We start from the raw sequence: 21,753 nt of genomic DNA on the forward strand, positions 1-21,753 counted from the left end.
TATTCAATCTACTAAACAACATGAATAAAGCATGTAAAAATAAATTTTATTTTCATATTCTCTGGGTATTTCTCTAACGCCTTTCTTATGTATAACATTTACTCAGTATTAGCAAATTTGTTAACACTAATTAATTTAAGAGCTTATTAAATAATAACATGTTCATGTATTTGTTCTTTGCAGCTGTAAGAAAAAAGAGGTTTTAAGAAACTATGGAACTTCATGCTATAAATTACGTCCACCTCCAGATTTTGCAATAATATCAGTACTTACCTTTCTTGTTTTATGTGGATTTCTCATTCTTGAAGATTTTTTAATATCCACTTCAGTAGTGTTTACACATCCAGGCTATTAAAAGAAAAAGAAAGAAAAGCACGAGGATAAAATCTGCAAAGGAATTACGTACTATTTTAATTGAGATACTCCTCTTCAGTTTGTAAGGTAGAAAGCCTAAATAACCAAAACCTTACAATAGGTTGATGTCCTTCTGCAATAGTCCCTAAAACCTAAATAACATATAGTCTAAGAAAGCACCCTAAGTACCATTCTGTCTGGCTTATTGTAAAACAGAATCTTTTGCTATTCAGCCTTGTTTATTGGACCCTATGATGGTTTTTAGGACTAGTTATACTGTATATCTTTATGCTGAAAGTGCTGAAAGCAATGTATAGAGGAGCAGAAAATATCCAAATGCATATTATAAGATTCACTTGCAGCACAGAGGTACTAATTCAAATTAAATTGCTATTGGTAGCATTTGGGAATTTTGGAGTGAGATACTGAAGACCACATACTTAGTGCTCATGAAATAGTGAATATTAAATAAATTGACAAGATAACAGAAAGAAATCACAGGTTTCTGCTTTAGTTTTGCCAAGAAAGGAATTGCTAGAATGTGCATTCTAGCTATTCCGCTAAGAAGCATGGTTGAACTAATGAGACAAAATAAATAGAACTGCGCAATACCTACCTCACCTGTGAACACCAGGCTCCCTTCAGGAGCATCTGGGTTTGGGCCACTTTTAAAGATTATTAAAAAAAAAAAAAAAAGAAAAAGAAAAAAGAAAAAATGTGACAAAATGGGAAGGGAAGGGAAGGGAAAGGGAAAGGGAAAGGGAAAGGGAAAGGGAAAGGGAAAGCCATCAGGCTTCAGCAGCCTAACTGGAAGACTTGCAGTCTAAACAGAATGACTCTCAATACATCTGATTTGGCCTTCAAAGATTCTCACAACTCTGTAGCACCCCAAAGTACACAAGTCATCTAGTTTCTCCTAATTTATCTTCCTATGACACTTCCCTCTAAGCACAAACTGTGTGCAGAAATCTGTTCTTTACCTCTTGCTGGAAACAACTAATAATGTGTTATGCTCTCAGGTGAGTCTTACCTATTGATTTTAGAGGGATTACATTTGCCAGTGAGAGAGGGAAGTACAAAATTTGCTATCTAGTGGGAGCAGATTTTAAGTGAAAGGAGGTTGAGTATTTTTAATGGGAGTAGCTAGATGTAGAATTTATTTGCCAGACAACCAAGCTGGACATATTATCACACTAATGATAGAATCTTTGTCTTCTTTTCATAATGTAAAATGCTCAGTGTGGCTGTAAATCTTTACAGACAAAAATTTTAAACTTTTCCTATATAGGCAGAGCCAAGAAACAAATACATTTCATTAAACAGGCCAATAGTACTTTGCCTTTAGAAATTATTTTAAATAACAGACTGATTTTTATATCCGGTATGATTTTAAAAGTAATAAATAAGGGTTTTTTTAAAGTAATACATTAATGTGTGCTTGATCATATTACATTTCCAGTATAAACAGTTCCTAATCACTAAATAAAAATAGGCACATAGATAATATTCTCAAGACTGCATCTGACATGCCTGTTGAGCTAGATTTGGGAAGGTACGCTTTGTGCTTGTGAACAAAAATGATAGTTTTTTAACTCAGAATAACTTGTAACTCTCAAAGACAATGACAGGTTGAAAAATACAAAATTTTGCATGATGATCAATTTAAAGGCAGAAAGCGATTTCATAGGGCAGTATACTGAGATATAAAGTTAAAAAGAAAACAATGCATCTACTTTAGGATTATGGCAGCAGCTGGCAGTGAAAAAGACATGGGTTTTTAACAATATCTACAGTCCCTGAATGCAATCATTTGAATATCGGGCACATTTACATACAGCACAAACTGTTATTTGTTCAGGTTTGGGTTATGGTTTGTTAAAAGCATGTCCTAAAAATGGAGAAGAAAAAAGAAAAAAAAAAAAGAAAAAAAAAAGGGGGGGGGGGCATAAACTTCATCTGAAGCCTCTTATTTTCAAAGATGTCAAGTCCACAAGCAGTAAATTGGTATGAACAGATCTAGCACCTTGCCCAGGTATCTTACATGCCAGAGCTATGCAAATTCATGTGAGGAACACAAGAAATTCTGGGAGGTTTTTAGGAATGAAACAAGGGCGAATTTTTTGTGGGATGGAAAGAGACCCAACCTAGTACGGCATCTAGTGGATTCTTACTGACACCTGGCTGTTTAAAGCCTCTCATGCTGAAGTGAAGCTGCTGTGGAATACTTCAGCAGGGGCATTTGTGAGAGTCTGTGAAGGCAGAAACTGGACCATCATGCAACTGAAGGGAAGCCAACAGGAGAGCAGGAGCAGGAAGGTACAGGCAAGGAAAAGTCAGGACACTTCAGTGCAAAAGGGAAGGCAGCTAAGGGTGTATCACTACTCTGACAACCTGGGGTAACCATAGGAGTTTAAGACATATACCACTACCACTATAAAATACCGTCTCATAATTTGATTTGAATTATATCCCTTGGAAGTACCTAATGTGATCGGGGTTACAATTCATGTTTTCTTCTGAACTGAAGAATATTTATTTAAATGACACTTGATATGAAATGGGATTTACTGTTTTTTTGGTGTTGCCATACTTCATCCATCAATTTTTTAAATTAAATGTCAAACATCTTTTGAATTAAAACAAACACAAAGGCTTGCATTAGTTGAACATTTTGCTAAAACAACTTGGAGTCTGTGGGAAAACCTTTGCTGGACAACATTTCATTTTATTCGTATGCCCCCATTAACATAATAAGTATGTGTTTGGATACAATTACACCCAGCTGTGTTTTGTTTTTGTGTTGCTTTTTTAACTGGACTACCATAGTTCAACTAGTGAGATGCCTGTCAGAGTGCTCTGATGCAAGATTCTATTTAGTCTGTAGTATATAATTTGCATACTAATACTGTAAATAGTTTTCAAACAGATTTCCTGGAAGACTTGAAACCTCTTCTATATGTGTAAATATAATGTTTATTTCTTTCAGGACTAATCTGTATGAAAACAATTCCCCCTCCACACACACACAGGCAAGTCTTGTGACCTTGTTGAAAATATCATACAGCAAGATCATAACCAGGGTAGAATTTGGCCCTCATCCGTTTTTAAATAGCTGCCTGAAAAACTGTCATATATTCAGATGAAACTTAATTTCTTTTCATCAATTTGTTGGCATGTCCTTATCTTAAAAGTACAAATGCCTTTGTATTAATTTACAGCAAAGGATGTGTCAGTCCAGACATGATAAATTATCTGCTGAGATAAATGGATGCAGATAAGTAATATAAAAACCCAGATATTTTTAATCCCTACTTCAATTATTTGATAATCACGTTAGTATGAATTCCAAGCAGCACAACTTTCTATTGATGCTGCCTAAGAGGCTGCATAATAGGATTCTGCCAAGAAAGAGTGGAATGAGGAAGGCTTCTCTGCAAGGAGAGGACATCCAACAACTCCAGGTCCAAGAATTTACATGCTTGGATCTGGCTACAGCCAACATTTGAAAACAACATCCACCCAAGAGTATGTGTAGCTAAAAAAATCCACTTGATATGCATAATCTTTCCCTGATAACTGTGGCAACAGCAAATTAATTAATTAAGACCTTGCAATATTGCTAACAGTGAATTAATTTTTTGAAACCTGTAGCAACTCTTTGGAAGAATTCATTGTTTACAGCAAATGGGATGCTTTAGCCATGGTACGTTTCCATCCAAATAGTTCAGAATACCTAATATATATAGCCTGAAGCTGTACAAAGTTGAACACTCCAAGGGCCTTTATTATTGCCTGCCCACATAGCCAAAATCAATTTCTATCAACGCCTTTTAATGTAAAATCTCTTTGCTATGATGTACTTGTAATTCTAATGTGTATGAAATCCTCATCAGAAAGTAAATTAATGTTTATAATGACATCAGTTTAAGTTTTGATTTTTTTTTTTTCTTTATTAAAGAATATGGCAATTTAACTGTGAATCTACTTAAGCCAGAAGAACCAGCAGTTTTCTTGTATCTAAGACAAATACACCCATATACGTGGGAGGGAATAAGCTCATGCATTGCAATAGGCTGGGAACTGTCTGTTTGTATTGCTGCTCTGTAGAAAATGATCTGAGGGAGAAGCTGAACGTGAGTCAGCAGTATGTCCTTGCATCAATGCAGACAAACCGCATACCCAGCTGCATTAGCAACAGCATAGCCAGGAGGCAAAGAAAGTGGTTACTTCTTTCATCGCAGCATCATGAGGATACATCTGGAATACCAAGTCTAGTTTTGGGCCCCTCAAACAATACAAGAATTATATTCAGAATGGAACAGTCCAGTGGAGGAACAGACATTTTTCTGCTTGCAAAAGGGAAGAGCTAACTGTTGTCTTCTGCTGCCTAAAGGGGGCTTGCAGAGCTAGAGCTGTTCCAGAAGTGCACCATGAAAGGACAGGAGGCAATAGCTAAAAATTGCAGTAAAGGAAATTCCAGTTAGCTATAAAGAAATATTCTTCATAATAAAAGGAAGAAGTTGCTTAAGAGATGCTATGGAATTTCCATACTTGGTGATTTTCAAAGTTTTTTAAGCAAAGGCCTGGACAATTTTATTCAACTTAGAAGTTAGCACTGCTGTGAGCAGGAGGTTGGACTAGAAGACCTCCAGAGGTCCCTCTCAGCCTACATTTGTGTTGTACAGCCTATGATCTTCACAAGCTGTAACGACTGAAATTCAAATAATCCACCTTACAGAACACTCCAATCAAGTGTTCATGGCAGTGTGAAATTCATCACCCTGTCTTCCCCTCCCCACAACCACAGAACAGAAAGACAAGACTGATATTTCCTTCCTTACTGCTGCCTCTGCCCTCTGGCAGCCTGTGGTGTGTACTCAACTCATACAAACAAGCCTAGTGATAATTTAAGCAAATGTAATTTCACAGCCTCTTTAGCTAAAAACACATAGGTGCTATTTAAAATAATTACCTCATTTCAGTATGCACACCCATAAATTCAGGGAGCATTAAAGCAGTAAATATTTAGGCAGATTGATTCACATCCTTTACACAGTTTCATTGCATTTCAGTGTCAATACACTACGAAATAAATCTTTTTATATGTTTCACAAGCACGGGCTAACTTGTTAAGTTTGATTGCAAAATACTAAATTTTAAGATCTCCAGGCTTTCAAAATTTAAACACTATAAATTTAAAGCACAGACATGGACACAAGCATGACAGATCTTCACTTCCACTTGGAAAAGATAAAGTCAGACATGCAAACATAAAGACAAGGCAGAGACTGAAAGCTGTCTTTTACATTATTTGTAACTATCACAAATAATACATATTAAGCTTAAAATTTGAAATTTCCTGAGTGTCAAATGTTAAGTGTTGCCTTCTGCAACAATCTATTCTGCTAGTTTTGTCATTGTTGCTTTTTCTGTCATTTTTCTAGGAAAGAAATCTTCTAACCCTCAAGTCACCATACATATCACTCACTTCTAAAGTAGAGAAAGGAAGCTAGTTAGCCAGTGAATGATAAGCAGAATACCAGAGTTCATTTTTATTCCAAGTTTATATATACCAGTTTACTTGTGTAGCTAGCTGAACTGTGCGTAGTTAAAAATCAAGGGGAGAACAAGGGCATGAAAGATTCTAAAAAAGACAAAAAGGCAAAGAAAAAAATTCCAGCAGTACTCAGCTGAAAAAAAATCAAAGGAATTATTAGATGGAGGAATACCTAGTTTGGCTCTGGTTATGTGGGAAAGTTTATTTTTTCTCTACAAAGTCTAGCATCAAAGGAGACATTAAAATACTATATTGAGTAAGTTGTCAGTAATGCCTAAAATTGAGGCTCTCACAAAGAAAGAAAAAAGGCTATATTCTACTGCAATGCACCAATTTTTCATTCCCCAGAGATGGAAGTTACTGTAGTGTGCAGAACCCACTTAGGCTTATAAAGAAAGGCTAAGGTTTAGGTATAAATTATTTGGATATTTTGGGGGTTTACCTCATTTTACTCACTTCAGGTCAATGAATAAAAAGGCTTTGCTGGTGCCATAGAAAGTCAGAGGAACATTTCAAATGTGTGAAAAACAGCTGTTATCTTAAGGTCCAGTCAAAGGAAGGTTGCACGTCTCCAACCCTTTACAAATTTCAGAAAACTCTTTTCCTAGTGGTTGTCTGGTAGGACCTGAAAGCTGTTTAAAATGTAGCTCACTTTATAGTTATTAGTTCAGTCAACCTCAACTAAGTGGTGAAAAAATAAACCCAGTAGCCATAATTGCCAGAATCTTCAGATATGTAGGAATGTGTATTGATGCTGCTGCTAGGGGACATCTCATTGTCCTCTGTTACACCACCCAAGGCATTAAAGCCAAACCACTGATTACAGGGAGTGGGCTACAGGAATCACTTTATTTGGTTGAAAAAATATATTGTTACTGGGTTTAATCATGAGTTTAATTTACAATCAACTAGGTGTACCTAATCTGAAACACTCTTATGAACTTTATTAGCCTCTCCAAAAGTCAAGTTGGCTTAATTACAATTTCCATTTGGTTCAGCAGTTCTTTGACAATAACTCTGAGGAATCAAGTGTGCAAGCATTGGGACTTCTCTTGACAACATCTCTAGTCACAAGATCCCCAGTAAATTAGCAGATGTCTGAAGAAAGAGGAAGAATATTATGGTGAGTTTAATTATTAGGATACAAGTGATTAAATTTTTTTTTTTTAATTTTGCAACTTATGTCCCATCTAACTCAATAATTACAAACTCTAAACTAAGTTGGGTCTAGCTATTTAATGAATACAGTCTTTGTATAACAGATAGTTTTCTTCTTGCTATGTATGTGCTGGCACCATAACTTTTACAAAAATATCAAGACACTGTCATGTAATAGAAGGGACTAGCACCAAATTGTCTTTCCTACTTGGATTTCCAAGAGTATGTATGTGTGTCATACACACTTTTTTTTAAAAAATAGTACCATATTCCCAGGTTCTGCAGAATTACTTTTAGCACAACTATCTCTTTGGAAACAAGCCTTTTAGTCATGGTTTCACTGGGATAGAATTAATTTTCTTCCTAGTAGCTGGTACAGTGCTGTGTTTTGGATTTAGTATGAGAATAATGTTGATAACACACTGATGTTTTAGTTGTTGCTAAGTGCTTATCCTAAATCAAGGATTTTTCAGTTTGCCATGCTCTACAGTGAGGAGGTGCACAAGAAGCTGGGAGGGAGCATGGCCAGGACAGCTGACCCGAACTAGCCAAAGGGATATTCCATACCATAGGACATCATGCTCAGTATATAAACTGGGGAGAGTTAGTCAGGAGGGGCCAATCGTTACTGGGGAACTGACTGGGCATCAGTCAGTGGGGGTGAGCAACTGCACTGTGCATCCCTTGTCTTTCTTGGATTTTTCTCTCTTTTTGTTATCTTCATTTTCATTACAATTATTATTATAATATTTTACTTTATTTCAATTATTAAACTGTTCTTATGTCAATCCACAAGTTTGGGGGTTTTTTCAATTCTCCTCCTCATCCCACAGGAGGGAGGAGGAGAGAGTGAGCAGTTGCTTGGTGCTTAGTTGCTGGCTGGGATTAAACCACAACACTTTTTGATTCAGGCATGCGATCAACACACAAGCACTATGACTGGACTTTTGATACCTGCTGTTAAGTTACAGTGCTTTTACAGATGTTCCACTTGCTTTAGAATGATATAAGAAGCAAACACAGAAAGACAAATATATGGATTACAGTCCATTACAGATATGGTCACTTCATATATAGTTTGTAATAAATATATAAGCTTGATAATGACTTTGTATACAGCTTCTATCAAGTTTTCACCTTCCTAGAACTCCAGACCAAACTTCTCTAAAATTAGCTCACAATTTTTCTAGTTTTCCCTATGGACTCTTTCATCTGTTAGAAATTAGCTCATCTGGGAAGTATAGCTATATTTCCAATTAACACCTATAAATCATATTTAATGATTAGGAAGCAAATCCCAAGATTGTTCTCAAGTATAAATTCTGTAGCAGCATGTTTCAGATTTAATTCCCAGATGCCTTATAAATTTGGCAGATAATCAGGGAAAAATTATTAAAACCTGCTTCTTCTACTAAAGCATTTGATATTTTCCCCAACTTCTACAGCATTTTAATTATGTAACACTCTGAAAAAAGATGTGTTATGCTAATAAATACTGTCTTTATGAAACACAAGGTAGGGTAAATAATTACAATGTACGGATTCAGTGTGACACTGAAATAAGTGAATACAACTTGGAACTGGAAATACTGAAAAGTAAATTGAGGCTACTGATAATAGCCTCAAATTTGGTTATATTCCTTAATATGAATCTATATTTAAAACGTGATACACCTGACAATATGCTGCAAATATCTCTGAATATAGTGATCTACAGTCAAGTAGTATCATGGAAACAAATTAGCTGCGCACAGCTTAACTGCTAACACCTGTCTATATCAACTGATAATGATGTAAAACCTATTAGCTTTTAATTAAGTAAATAAAGCTTTTCATTTTTTTCTTATTCATTCATTGAACTGATATTTCAGGACACAGAATAATCGGTGTCAAATCTTATTGAATTGCTTCTTTCAAAGGAAGGGATTGTCTTAATTCATAAGAATTAATAAAAGTTTGTCAGGATTAAGTGTTCTCTTCTGTTGCAGATCTTAGTAGAGAATTATGCAGGCAGCATAGAATGAATTTAAATGCTCAGTACATGTCCTTGTTAGCTAATTTCCTTTTGACTGATTAAAGAAGAGCAATAAATAACATAAAGTTCCAGACTTATTTATTAAATTTAAATGAATGAGCAATAAACCTGATTGTGTCATCCACTAGAAATATATTGATGCAGAAATGATAATTCTTGATAAACTACAGAGAAAAGCATAAGCATTTAAGCAAAAATTAAACCCACTATAGACAGCCTCATGTGAAGGATAGAAAACCTGTCATTTGAACCAATTAGTGAAATCAATATCACTCCTTTATTCAAGGATTTATTTGAAGATCAGTGATGAGTATCAAAACAGCAGTAGTTACACTATTGTTCTGTAGTGGACTAAAAACATGGCAAGGAGTGCAATTAATGGATAAAAGTTTAACTGCGAGTTGTTTCTCTTGTTCAGCTGAGACAAATGAGGTTCAAAGACACTTAGACAAAGGAGAGACATTTGATCAATTAGTTTGATCAAGCTTTAATTGTGTTTGCAGCATGGTAAAACTCTGAGGGTTTTCAAACTAAGAGATGGGAAGTCTCACTAAGCATAGAACTGAGGATCACTTAAAATTTTAAAGATTTTCACCATCTTTCCAAAAAAAAAGAACCTACGCTGTACCAGTGTCTTGTTTATACCTATTTGTCTTCTCAAACTAGAGTTCAGATCTTTTCCCTGAGTAGTATCAGACACACAAGGAATTCAGTGGCTGTGCAAACCAAGGACCTGTTTGGAGCAGGAGAAAAAGATATAGCGAGGTTTTCAAGAAATATAGTACTAATAAATTAAACCATAAAATTAATCCATAGGAGATAGAGCATCTTGAATCTTGACAGGGATACTCACATTCTCACACACTTGCTTGTTTAAGGAGAGATCTAGTGCAATGCTGAGCTTTCATCTTAGGAGAACAGGATTTTATCATATTGCTTAAAAAAAAATATTCTTGTAGTGGTCTGTGTGTCATAGAAACACATAATAAGCAAAATGTATATGAAAAGGAAGTTGAGTTTTAACTTTGGAGACAAGTTATATGAAACTAAACTAGAAGCTGTACTAAAGAATATAGTACTGCATGGAAGCTATGCTTAATTATTTTTGAAGGTTAATTTCTAAGTACTCCTAATTTACAACAGAATATTTTAGGTTTGTAGGTTTGTAGTGATGAGTTTTCAAAAATTATTGTACAAAAATTAGATCCATTGTATTTATTCAAGTGGTGCTTTGTTAGTATTAATTTTAATTAAGGCTGTATTAATGTGATTTTTGTTTATGTGAAGATTACAGTATTTGCATAAGAAAACCAGTTAAATTTACCTGATTTGTTGCTCCTGTGCTAAATACTCAGAGTCCTTATCGCTTTCTCAATTTTTTTCACCCCAAAAGGTAGGAAACTACTGTTTTACAGATTCCATACAGAAGAATTTAGGTTATTCACTTAAAAAGATATGACAACAAGAAAGTCCGACCACACGTTTCTGAAAATGTTGATGGTAAATGTAGGTGATATTTAGAAACTGATTATCTGCCTTTTGACTTAGAAGAAAATCCTTGACAGAATGTTTTGGATTAAAGCAGTAAATTTATTTAGTTCACAGAGAAACAAAAATCAATGTATAAACATTCCACTTATTAAAAAAATTCCTTATCCTTACTACTTCAGCTTATTTTTCTAGTTGCTACCAGAACTGAGTCTTACTAAAAACTACAGTGTTATCTCATTTTTCCATGCCCTTCCACCATCTCATCAGTTAGCAATTTCATATTTCTGACCTCTTCATAAACCTTTGTTTTAACTTGAGCACTTTCAGTTTGTTGTACTGTTCAAGAAAGCTGGCTTCTTTTTCCCCATCTGTCCCACATACATCTAATTATCAGACTAACTAACAATGTTAAATAATGTGAGTACAATTCTTCCATAGAAGTCTTAGCAGGCTAGCTATAAGGTTTATAAATAACTGCCTCAAACAGATGCGAATATGGACCATAAACATTATAACCACTTTTTGAAAATAAAGAATTGTACAAGACTTTGTTTCATTACCAGTAGTGCAATTATCCGAGACTGACAATTGCTGCTTTGGCTGCGTTCCCGGTCTGCCAGAGAGGTAACTCCCTTGTAAGGATTATACAGTTAAACAGGTGCAAAAGACAACATGAAAATTGTATGTGGATACATCACTAGAGATGTTGGATGGCATGATTCACATTCATTTCCTGGAGATGTTTAAAAACTTTCTGAAAATATTATGATAAAGCAGACAGAATTGTTCTCTGGCTAAACAAGTGACTGGCCCAGAAAAGTCTAGGATTTGTAAGATGCAAAGTGTGAAATGAAGGATTGCACCATCCTAGCCAAGTTAAATTCAGACTTTTGCCGAGTCTTTAAGGCTGTTTTTGAAGGACGGGATGGAAAAATCATTAAAAACAAAAGCAATGAAAGAAAAGAGAAGGAAACCCAGAACAAATAACTGCAAGTATCTTCTGCATGACCCTAGACACCCGGTAATATTACCTACTGTCTCAGATGCTGAGGGTCATGTTCAGACCACATAAAATGCAATTTTAAAATATAAACAGATCAATGAAATTAATGGAGAAAGAATCACATTAAAAAAACTAAATAAAGAGAGAAGCAAACAGTGTGGGATGTGTGACAAGGTTTAAAAAATGTAAAGATTTCTGTTTTCCTTGTTTACTACTAGAAAACAATAGCATGAAACCCCTAAATCCAGAAATCATACATATTTCTGAATTTTACATCATCAGTGAATTATCTCAAACCCATTCTTGCCTTTAATATTGCTGCTGTCCTTACCAGACATACCTACCCTGGATACTTTGTCTTACTGTATTAAACCACACAAATATTGGTTTTGTTTTTCATAGATTCATAGAATCATTTAGGCTGTAAAAGACCTTTAAGATATTCAAGTCTAAACCTTATCAATATTTGCTATTCAGTTTTTCCACAGAGAAGCAAGATGACCCCCATCATTCAGCAAATCAGTGGTAGCAGTGGGAATAGAAGTCCTGCGGATCGAGTTTCACCAAGCTACGAATGGCAGAATGGAAGAACTGGATCACACCTTGACTCATAATTATGCTTTATTAAGTCACAGTTTAATTAAACCATAGCCAGACTTTAAACTTTGGAGAGGGACACATAACAGTGTAGTTTTCTAGCACCTCTTAGAAAGCTGTTGCAGATTTCCCATCTTCATTTTAAAAACAACTGCACACAAACCTGCTAAATATGACTGCAATACAACCAACATTCTGACTGATGACAAAGGTCAGAGGTTTTGGAGTAAACAAGGTTTTTTTCAACTTACTGTAGTTAAGAAGTATATAGATGACTTTCAGGAGAAAAGGATACTTCCTCCATTGTCTTCTGAATTAATCTGAATCTCAATGAGCACTCAACAGGCCTTTATTATTAATTTCATTTAAATTACATTAATGTAATCAGGAAGACGAGTGAATTGTTTGTAGCAAGACATGAGCTGTCCTTGCTCGCTACTTGAAAGAATTTTACAGTAAGCCACAGCTACTCTCCTACTGTATTTGATGTGGGTTTGAGAATGTTTCAGGGGGTTTACTGTTTTAGTACCTGTTTGTCCTTTTTTAACAACCATAAGGTTATGGGTTTTAAACAGAGATAATAATTCAGGAAAGCTCTGAGTTCTTCTATGAAAACTTTAACAAGGAACATGACATTTCTTTTCAAACAAGAGCAGCTTCTTAATTTCTTTTGCCTTCTTTTGCCTTCACCAATTTAGCCTGATTTGTTACTGCTTTTTGACTAATGCCCTAATTCTCCTAACCAATTTTCACTCCATTGCATAGTCTGTTATCAATAGAAGTTTCAATATTATGGAAATTATACACTTTCTAGTCAAGTGGAAAGAAAAGGAAGGTTTTAAAGGTACATTTACTCTGCCATCAAAAAGAGAAATGCGTCCCTATATGTGAATAATATTAAACTTAGACCTATGTTAGGTACTGGCTATACCTTAAAAATAATAGCATGGACTTTATCCTAGGTCTGCTCCTCAGGGTCTCAAGGGAATTTATAGAGCTCTCACTGATACACATTTCCATGGTTTTACTATGATTGGTATGTGAACTAGTAAGATTAAAAATTTTTCAGGAATACCTCTGCAGGCTGAAGTACTGACAGTTGAAGCTGTCATGCTCTTCCTAGCTGCAAACTAAGATGTTTCTACATGAAGCAGCAACTGAAATTTACAGAAATGATGGAGATTACACTCCACATTACACTAAAATACATACACACACACACAAAAAAAATTTACATATATAGTGAAAAATAAATATTGGAATCAAAACCAATCAGATATGAATGACAGCAGATATCATGAGATATCAAAACTGACTCAAAATAAAATTGAGGGACAGGTGACAATTTCAAAAAACTGCTCTCCAAATCCACTTTCTCTGGTTCATCTCCAAGCTGAAAACCTAGGAAAAACTTGTGGGCACTAGCCCCCTAGCCAACTGATCAAAAGTAATAGCCACGATAACATTCAAACATTTGTCTGTCTCCAATCTGGCACCAATCTTTTAGGGCCTCGGTAACCACCTGCAGGACTGACTTTGACTTGGGACCTATGAAATAAAGGTGCTTTCTGAGGCAAATGATCTTTAGACATCAAACCTTGGTTCATTTCCTTTATTTTAAACTTATCCATCACGGTGACATTTCTGATACCCAAACATGCTCTTTCTGCAGCTACACTCTCCTGAGTTCACTGTCACATAGTTTTTTTTTCATATCTCCCATTCCTGTAGTGCACTGCGGTACTGTCCTTTTGGACTAATGGTTTGATTCTCTCTTCTGTCCCTTTCATCACCTCAAAGTATCTCTTTATTGAAATAAAATGCAGATGTAACATTCATACATTATATTCTACATGCAAAGATTCTGTAGCCAGATAGGTAAAAAATAAAGTAACTAGGGAACAGGACACCTGCAAAAAAGCCCTGAAAAATATTTATTTAGTCACCTAAACAAAGAAGGCAAATAATGAAATATTTGGTTCTCAAAACTAATTTTCAGTAAAAAAAAATGAAGTGGCGTGGATATTGAACAATATTGTCACTGCCACTAGCCTCTGAAACTTTATGATGAAAATCTGAAAATAAAAATAAGCATTAACTCCAGATTCTTATCCAAACATTACCTAAATTTCCAAAATTACCTTTCCAGATTTGCAGCAATATTTCTGTGAGTTTTTGGTGCGCTTTGAGGGGGCTTGAAAAGCCATTAGAAATCGTAATTAACTCTAGCATCACCTTCCTCTTTTCAGTCTTTTCCTCTTTTATTTTTTATTCTTTTTAATATATGCTTCCATATTTTACTGTGACAGTAAATTCATAACTATGTTTTCAAAATGAGTATTTAACAAATTAGTGAGGAGCTGGTTAACCACAGTATGAACATTTCCATTCTTTTATTTATATCTCCTAAAGTCAGGAGTCTACACTGCTGAATGTAAGACAGTCCTTTGATATTTCTTGGGTATGTCTACAGCCAGATTAAAAACATCTGCTGGACCAGGCAGATTTATCCACAGTTCGGCCAAAGCTCTTAATCAGATTCAATTTCCTCTTGTCCTGGTCCCTTTAATTCTCTCCTTATTGTCTGCCTATATCTTAACTTCAACAATTCATCTTCTCTTCCAAACCTGGAAATAGCATTTCAATTCCCAGATTCAAACCTTAGATCCATTTCTGCAGCTAATACAAAAGCTGTCTGCACCTTCAAAGATCTCAGGTCCATAGAAACTTTCTGTTTCTATTCTATGTGCAGCTGCCATAAACATCAGATGGTAGATTGTTTTCTGTCCTCCTTCCTTATTTTACACCAGTGACTGGACAATAATGTCCCAGTCTTCTTGTATCTAATGCCTGTGGTTTGAACCTTTCACTTCAAATTATTTTCTCTATCTGATTTTCTAAATCCTACCTAAAATTCTATTTCTTCTATCACTCTTTCAGTTCCACAGTCACAAATGTAAGATGACCATGTCAAAGTTCATTATTTTTTATTTGTAACTGTCTCACTGTATTCACCTCTTCTACAGGTATCATCACCTAACTTTACCTCCCCAGAACAATTAGTTTTAGTTAAGTATGTTTTCCCAGGGTCACAGTGAGAGATATAGTTCATATTTGGTTTCATTGATAATGATATGAAACTCTACACAGAAAATGAATGCTTAACTCTAGAAAAGGGAAACATATAATTCTATAGTAAAGCAAAAAAGTGTGATTATTGAGTTCTAACAGTTTAATTGGAAGTCTTATGACATTTGACTTTCTCAAAGTTTTAGCTCTCAAAAGGTAGATTATCCAAGAACTGTTTGTGGTTTGGTTTTTTTTTTTTTATTATTAAATTTTGTTCTAGAAGGCCTTTGACAAGGAGCTCAGACAAATCTTTTTTAGACAGTGTATCAATCCCACAGCTCAAAGCCAACAATATCTAACCTTTATGTACATTAAAAATAGTTTGGAAATATGACCAGAGTGAAGTTGAAAGGCTTAGCAAGTAAAAGCAGATTAAAAAAAAGTCAGATTTACTTAAAAGTACTTTTAGCTATGTGGAGAATTTTAGCTGTGTGACTCATACTTGGGAAACCTTTGAGATGGTAATAGTCAAAGACAGGTATCTTCTGATTTAAGAACTGACACAACAAATCTATTCACTGAAAACCCCAAACTGAGTGTATACACATCGGCAGACTTCAATATCAGAATTATATAAACTATAGATCCTGCAAAAAAGCAAGGCGGGCCCCAACCCCATGCACTACATCCCTTTTACTTGCTCCCAGGCTAGCCCAATGCTCGACCGAGGCTAACATTTATCAGTGGCCCCGCTCACAGACGTAGCGGCCCCACGGGCACTCACCACCGGCCGGTGCACATCCCAAAACGCTCGCTCCTGGCTGTCAAGAATCTTCCTCTCTATCTTGTCTCTCTTCTTGTCAACTCTATTGATGTGTTAATGGATATTGAAAAGAAACAGTGTTAATGACAGTAATTTTAAACATAAGAAGTGTCTAATCACTTTTTCCTCCCCTTATCCCTTCAAAAAGCATGGAAAACCAAAACTCGTTTTCAAAGGAACTTACTTCGCTTGTGCTTCAGCTTGCATAAAAATAAACTCCCATTTCCGAGCAAATGCTCTCTGTAGTCTGGCCAAACTCTCCTGAAAACACATCACAAGTTTAGTGGGTTAGGTTGTAAGTTAGTTAATATTTAATAGCTTTTAGCTTGTCTTTGCCCCCTTCCCTCATCCTCCCCTTCTGGATGTAATACAAGTCATGATATCTGTGCCAGCGTAAATGCACCTAACTTACCTGATATAAAGTCTTTGCTTGACGCCAACAGGATGGGATACTAGATTTACCTACTTTTGAATGTCCCAACTATTTCTGTTTTGAAACTGTGATGACAAGTGTGGATGCAACCTTCAGCAGAACATGGAAGTTCTGAAGCATTTTTATATACTGGATGCTGGCTGAGTAATTTTGTAATAATACAAAGAAATTCTTGTTTTGAAAGTACCTAATACTGAAAGATAACAGCAGTACTTTCCATATTGGATGATCCACATGACAATTCCCATCAGTCATCTCTGCAAACAGTTTGCACTGAGAAATGTTGGCTGCCTATCAATTTATTTAAAATACAGCAATAAAAAGCTATCAATATTTGAGCAGTATAGGAATCTTCCAAGACCTCCATAGTTATCCCCAATTAAAAAAAAAAAAAAAGAGAGACTGTAGTTCTTCACTACTGTACAGGAAATGTGTATATCCTACAGCCTACTAATAATAACAGGAAGAAGATTTGTAAAATCTTAGCAAAATTCTTTCCTCCAGTGATGCTGGAACAGCTTCACTGTCTGTAACAGAGCTTTTCCAACCTCCCCCAGCTTAAATGGCAGAAGTATGCAGTCTGTTAACATGAAGAAGGGCAGCGTTCTTCTCTTCCCTCAAAAAGACCCCAGTTACCTTTGTGCACTGCTTTTACTGAGACTAAATGAAAAATTGTCTCTAAACTTCCCAACAAAAAGTGTTGCTTTAACTGTATTTCTATGCATTGCAAATGTACCTCTACAACATACTTACCGAAAATAAAGACTGAAGAGGAGACTTTCTAGAGATCTTGTCAATACCCGTAAAGGCTCTTGTGGATTGTATACTGGAGGTGAATTTTCTAATGCATTTAAGCATAAAATTATGCATACCCCACAGTGCAGTACACTGAAAAGCAAGCTTGTGTCAGAAGAAGCAATAAAGTGTGTCAGCATGGTGCTGCGGCTGGTGTATTTGGCATGTTGAGAGGCCTGGCTGACTATCCTGATATCATGTCACAGTAGCACAGCTGGACAGCTTTCAGCACAGAGCCAGGGCTGTTCATGAATTTTATGTTGACATTTTCATGAAAAATTCAGGAACTTTTGGGGGGATAGAGATGGAATTCAAGACATCTCTCTCCTTAGCGAGTGCCATCCTCATCAGCTAATCAAACTCCCTGTTTTTCTGGCTCTTCCTGACCCCAATTATTTTACCTTGCCTGGGGCACAGCACAACTTTCAGGGAGTGGGAAGTGCCTCTTTGTGTCTCATCTAACTGATGGGACAAGGGCTCAAGGGCTCAAGCCCCAGCACCACTTTAAAGAATGACATTTTCTCCACAGCTACCAAGTGCTCTTGAAAATGTTGCCAGAGATCCTTCATTCAAACCTTACACAGTGTAGAGTACAATTGCTTTCAAATACTTGTGGTGTATCTGGGATTTAGAACAGTTATTTCTGATCCTGGCATCGTGATCTGAGCAGAGTAAAATTAGAGATGGATCAGAATCTCGAATTTTGCCCAGCTAGCCTTCACTACAGTCTTTCAAACAGCATTTGTGACTGAGCACTGACAGACCCTCATGCTGGCAAAAGTGGATAACTAATAAATTTTCACACATAATGCCTATAGTTCTCATGCTTAACATTATTTCACATGCTCATTAGGCCCAGCAGAGCAATTTACTTTTCCCCAGGTACTTACAGCTTCATAGTCTGCTAGCTCTAGCCTTGCTTTGTTTTGCATTGTCCGCTTGCAGAGGTAAACAGCTAGAACAGAATAAAAATAACACAGAATTTGCTCCTATCTCACAAACACAGCAGAGCAGAAATCTAGAGTCTTCATCTCTATTTCACTGCTAGCTTTTTTGGTTTTGATTTCTTCCTGTATTCCAAAAAGCTTTAAATATCAATGCTACCAGTATTGTAATTAAAATGATGGGTCAGATACAGAGATTCATTAAATAATTATAAAATCTGCTTTATGCAACAGACATCATATACAAAATGCATGAGATACTTGGGGTGAGGTTTAATGGCCAGGGAACTAGCACATTAAAGAAAAAATGGCAAAACCATTTTTTAAACTATGTGTGTATAACTCATAAAGTGTAAAAGTTTTATCAGGAGCTGCTGCTATATTAGTGAAATAGGTTTTTAAGAACGTATATAAATAGTTTTATTTATTTTTACTTTATAATTGGAAATCACAAAATTTCAGCCTAAGAAGAGTTCAGCTAAAAATTACTTCCAGATAAAATTCAAGTCTCATACAGGTTAGTCTCCTATAACCAATATTTAAAACAGAAAATAATGTGAGACCAAAATATGAAAAAATTGTATCATGTATTAGACATAATGAGAAAAAAATATTATTTAATCTATTTTATAGATCAAAAATCCTTCAGCAGAGATTTTCTGCCTCCACAACATTCAGAGCAGAATCTTAACAATAAAATTAAATACTGACAGCTAAATATGGAAAGGATGCAGGGATGAAAATGAAACTTAAGACTACATAAACAACACAGTGGTTTGCATCACACTGCTTGATCCTCAATTTTTTACGCACTCCATTACCCTTGAATGAAGTACATTTCCAATAGACTTTATTTAGCAACAAATACTCCACATCAACTCTGAATATTGTACAGCTTCCCCCACCAGAAAGAAAATGAGTGTAGGAGAATTCCTTATTGTGCAATATTTACCCACTTCATAACTTCAGAGCACCTGCTCATGTGTGAGATGGAGGAATCTTTTGATCAGTGTAAGTAAGAAAACCTTTATCTATGGTTTCTACAATCAGCAAAATGAGTCCATACTTGTGGGTTATGGTTAGGAATCCTCCTGCTTCCTGACTGCCAGCTTTTCCACTACAGAAGCAAAGAGAAATAACTTCACATAGGAACCTAGCTCTTGCAATCACTAGGAAGAAGGAAGTGCTTATTTTATATACCTTTGATTTTTAAGGTAGTCAATCCAATTATATTTTACAACTCCATGGAAACATTTATTTCTGACAAGTCACCTGCAAATGCATGCAAACCCACTTCAGTGGATGCTATTTCAGTGGAAATGATGATGAGCCCTTCTAATAACTACAGCTGAAGTTACAGGTGTTACTTGATGTGAAATGAAGTTGTATTTTAATCCAGTTTTTCACACACACACACACACACACACACACACACACACACACACACGAATTTTGTGTGCATTATCTGGTCTATTTTCTTTCATACTTTTTCACTTTCCACTCCTGTAAGAAGCCATTGTTTCTTTCTCTATTCCCTGAAGTGCCACATCTCCTCTGGTTCCAAAGCAATCTATGTGTTTACAAAGTATACAGATACAGACACAAATCCACATCACACAGCAAGTATAGCAGACAAATAGTTTATATAGCCTCAGTTTCCATGCATTTAATGCTTTGGCATGCATGCTGAAATGTCACAAAAAGATGAGGGGATGAATTCTGGATTCTTTTTACTTAGGTTGCATCCAAAATCAGCACAGTGGTCAGAGAATACTGGAGAGACATGGCCTTTGTCATTTAGCTCCTTTTCCAGTGAAGCATTTTCCTCTCTTTTCCTTCAAAATAGGTTATTTCATTGAACAAAACAAAAAAAAAAACCCAACCCGAAATCCCTGAAAATATTGGAAATAAAATACATATTTAATAGGAATATGTAGAGAGTTCTGTTAATTCCAGGGGACAAATTTTATCTGGTCCAACCAGTCTAATACCACATGAACTGAAACAAAACAAACTCCCTGTTTTCTGCACTTAATTAACACTTGTAAACCACATTCTCACGGTGCTTGTATAGGCACTTTTAGTTAGTTTAACACTTCCTTGAGCATGGGTATATTCTGGGATTAGCATCTCCTATCTCCAACAAAAATCATTGCTGCAGAGGTGGCTGACTGTCCATCCTTCTGTCAGGACAGGTTTTAACAGAAATGCATCTTTAGATCACAGAGTTCTCAACACTGGTAAAACAACCACTAGGTCACCGAGAGCAGGAGAGAGGAATTAGCTTGCCACACTATTAATCTAATATTGTGTCTAAGAAAACTCTTGTCTTCACTTTGTGACTGTACTGCAGTATTTTCCCTGCAGGGTTCTTTTAATGACCCTTTTGCTCCAACTCCATACCTAACAGGTCATAAAAAATCTTTTGGTTTTTATTATGAGCATAGCTTAGCCAAGACTCAAAAAATCATGTTCATCCCTCAGACTTTTTCCTCTGAAATATCCAGATTCCCTCCCTTTCAGGAGCCTAAAGGTTGTAATACCTGTGGCTTGGATTCTTCATGTCAGAAATGTTTCTATGTGCCAGCGTAGATAAGGCAGAATATGCCCAAGAAAGATTTAGTTATTTGGGGAATACCACATATCCACTAGTGTAGAAGAAAATAGTCCTGAAGGACATTCCTACTCTTTGACTCAATTTGCTGCTATTCCTACGTGCTAACAATTGCATCTTTACAATAGAAGTGCGTGTTTGAGGATCTATTTAAGAGCTACTTGTAGTCACACTAGAAGCTGGCAGCACCTCAGGAATTTGAGTTCACCAGTTCACACTCTCGTTATATTCTTTGGCTTGCCTGTAATAAAATTCACTAGCACATTGGAAAGCTAGAAGAATGTGAAAATCACTCTCATTTTCAGCCAGAACATTTGAAGACACAGAGAAAAGAGGTTTTGTTCTTCTGACTTTTAGACGAATGAGATCTGAAATGCAGATACTCCCATCTTTTGCAGGTACCAATCCTTTTCTGCACCAAAACATGTGTGAAGTAATTGCATGTGTCCAGTAGCCTGACCTTGAACATCTGGGAAGGATGTCAGTCAGTTTGCCTCTCAAAGCAGTCGTGAGCCTTCAGCATTTCAGAGAATGACAGTGTCTGCTTTTCTAATCCTATGATGAGCTGTCAGTGTTTTTACAGCTTCATATAGAAGTACAATCTGCAGGAAGGGTCTCCAAGTAAAGGATCTTCTATTTCACTATATAGTTCTCTACTCAGTACACCAAGGAGCTGTAGTTGCCCTGAGAAGCCCACCCAGGGTCTCCACTGAGGCCCCCTGCACTCAGGAGGTGTGTGCTTAAGATCAGCTACTTCCCCTGGCTCTGGCTTGAGCTATGTTGCAGCTACACCTCTAAGCAGCCCTGTAAATGACCAGCTATCCCCTGGCTTCCTGTCAATGTGGACATTGCTCCCATCTGCACTGTTGCCACCCTCAGC

The 21,753-nt window shown here is 36.1% G+C and overlaps 1 protein-coding gene across 11 annotated transcripts in view; it reads right to left on the minus strand.

The window, feature by feature from the left end:
• Nucleotides 1-21,753, minus strand: part of RGS7 (regulator of G protein signaling 7) — a 246,294-nt gene that overhangs the window by 26,971 nt on the left and 197,570 nt on the right. For all 11 annotated transcript variants that reach the window (XR_012632895.1, XR_012632896.1, XM_074896832.1 and 8 more), the window contains 4 exons: nucleotides 18,206-18,270; nucleotides 16,272-16,348; nucleotides 16,049-16,130; nucleotides 274-348 (listed from right to left, as the gene is read on the minus strand). Coding sequence is in view for 9 of the 11 variants with exons in the window: in XM_074896832.1 (XP_074752933.1) it covers nucleotides 274-348; nucleotides 16,049-16,130; nucleotides 16,272-16,348; nucleotides 18,206-18,270 (299 nt within the window). In the remaining 2 variants the exon portion in view is untranslated. The remainder of the gene's footprint in view (nucleotides 1-273; nucleotides 349-16,048; nucleotides 16,131-16,271; nucleotides 16,349-18,205; nucleotides 18,271-21,753) is intronic.

The sequence above is a fragment of the Athene noctua genome, chromosome 1 (genome assembly GCF_965140245.1).
Source record: "Athene noctua chromosome 1, bAthNoc1.hap1.1, whole genome shotgun sequence".
Taxonomy (NCBI): Eukaryota; Metazoa; Chordata; class Aves; order Strigiformes; family Strigidae; genus Athene; species Athene noctua.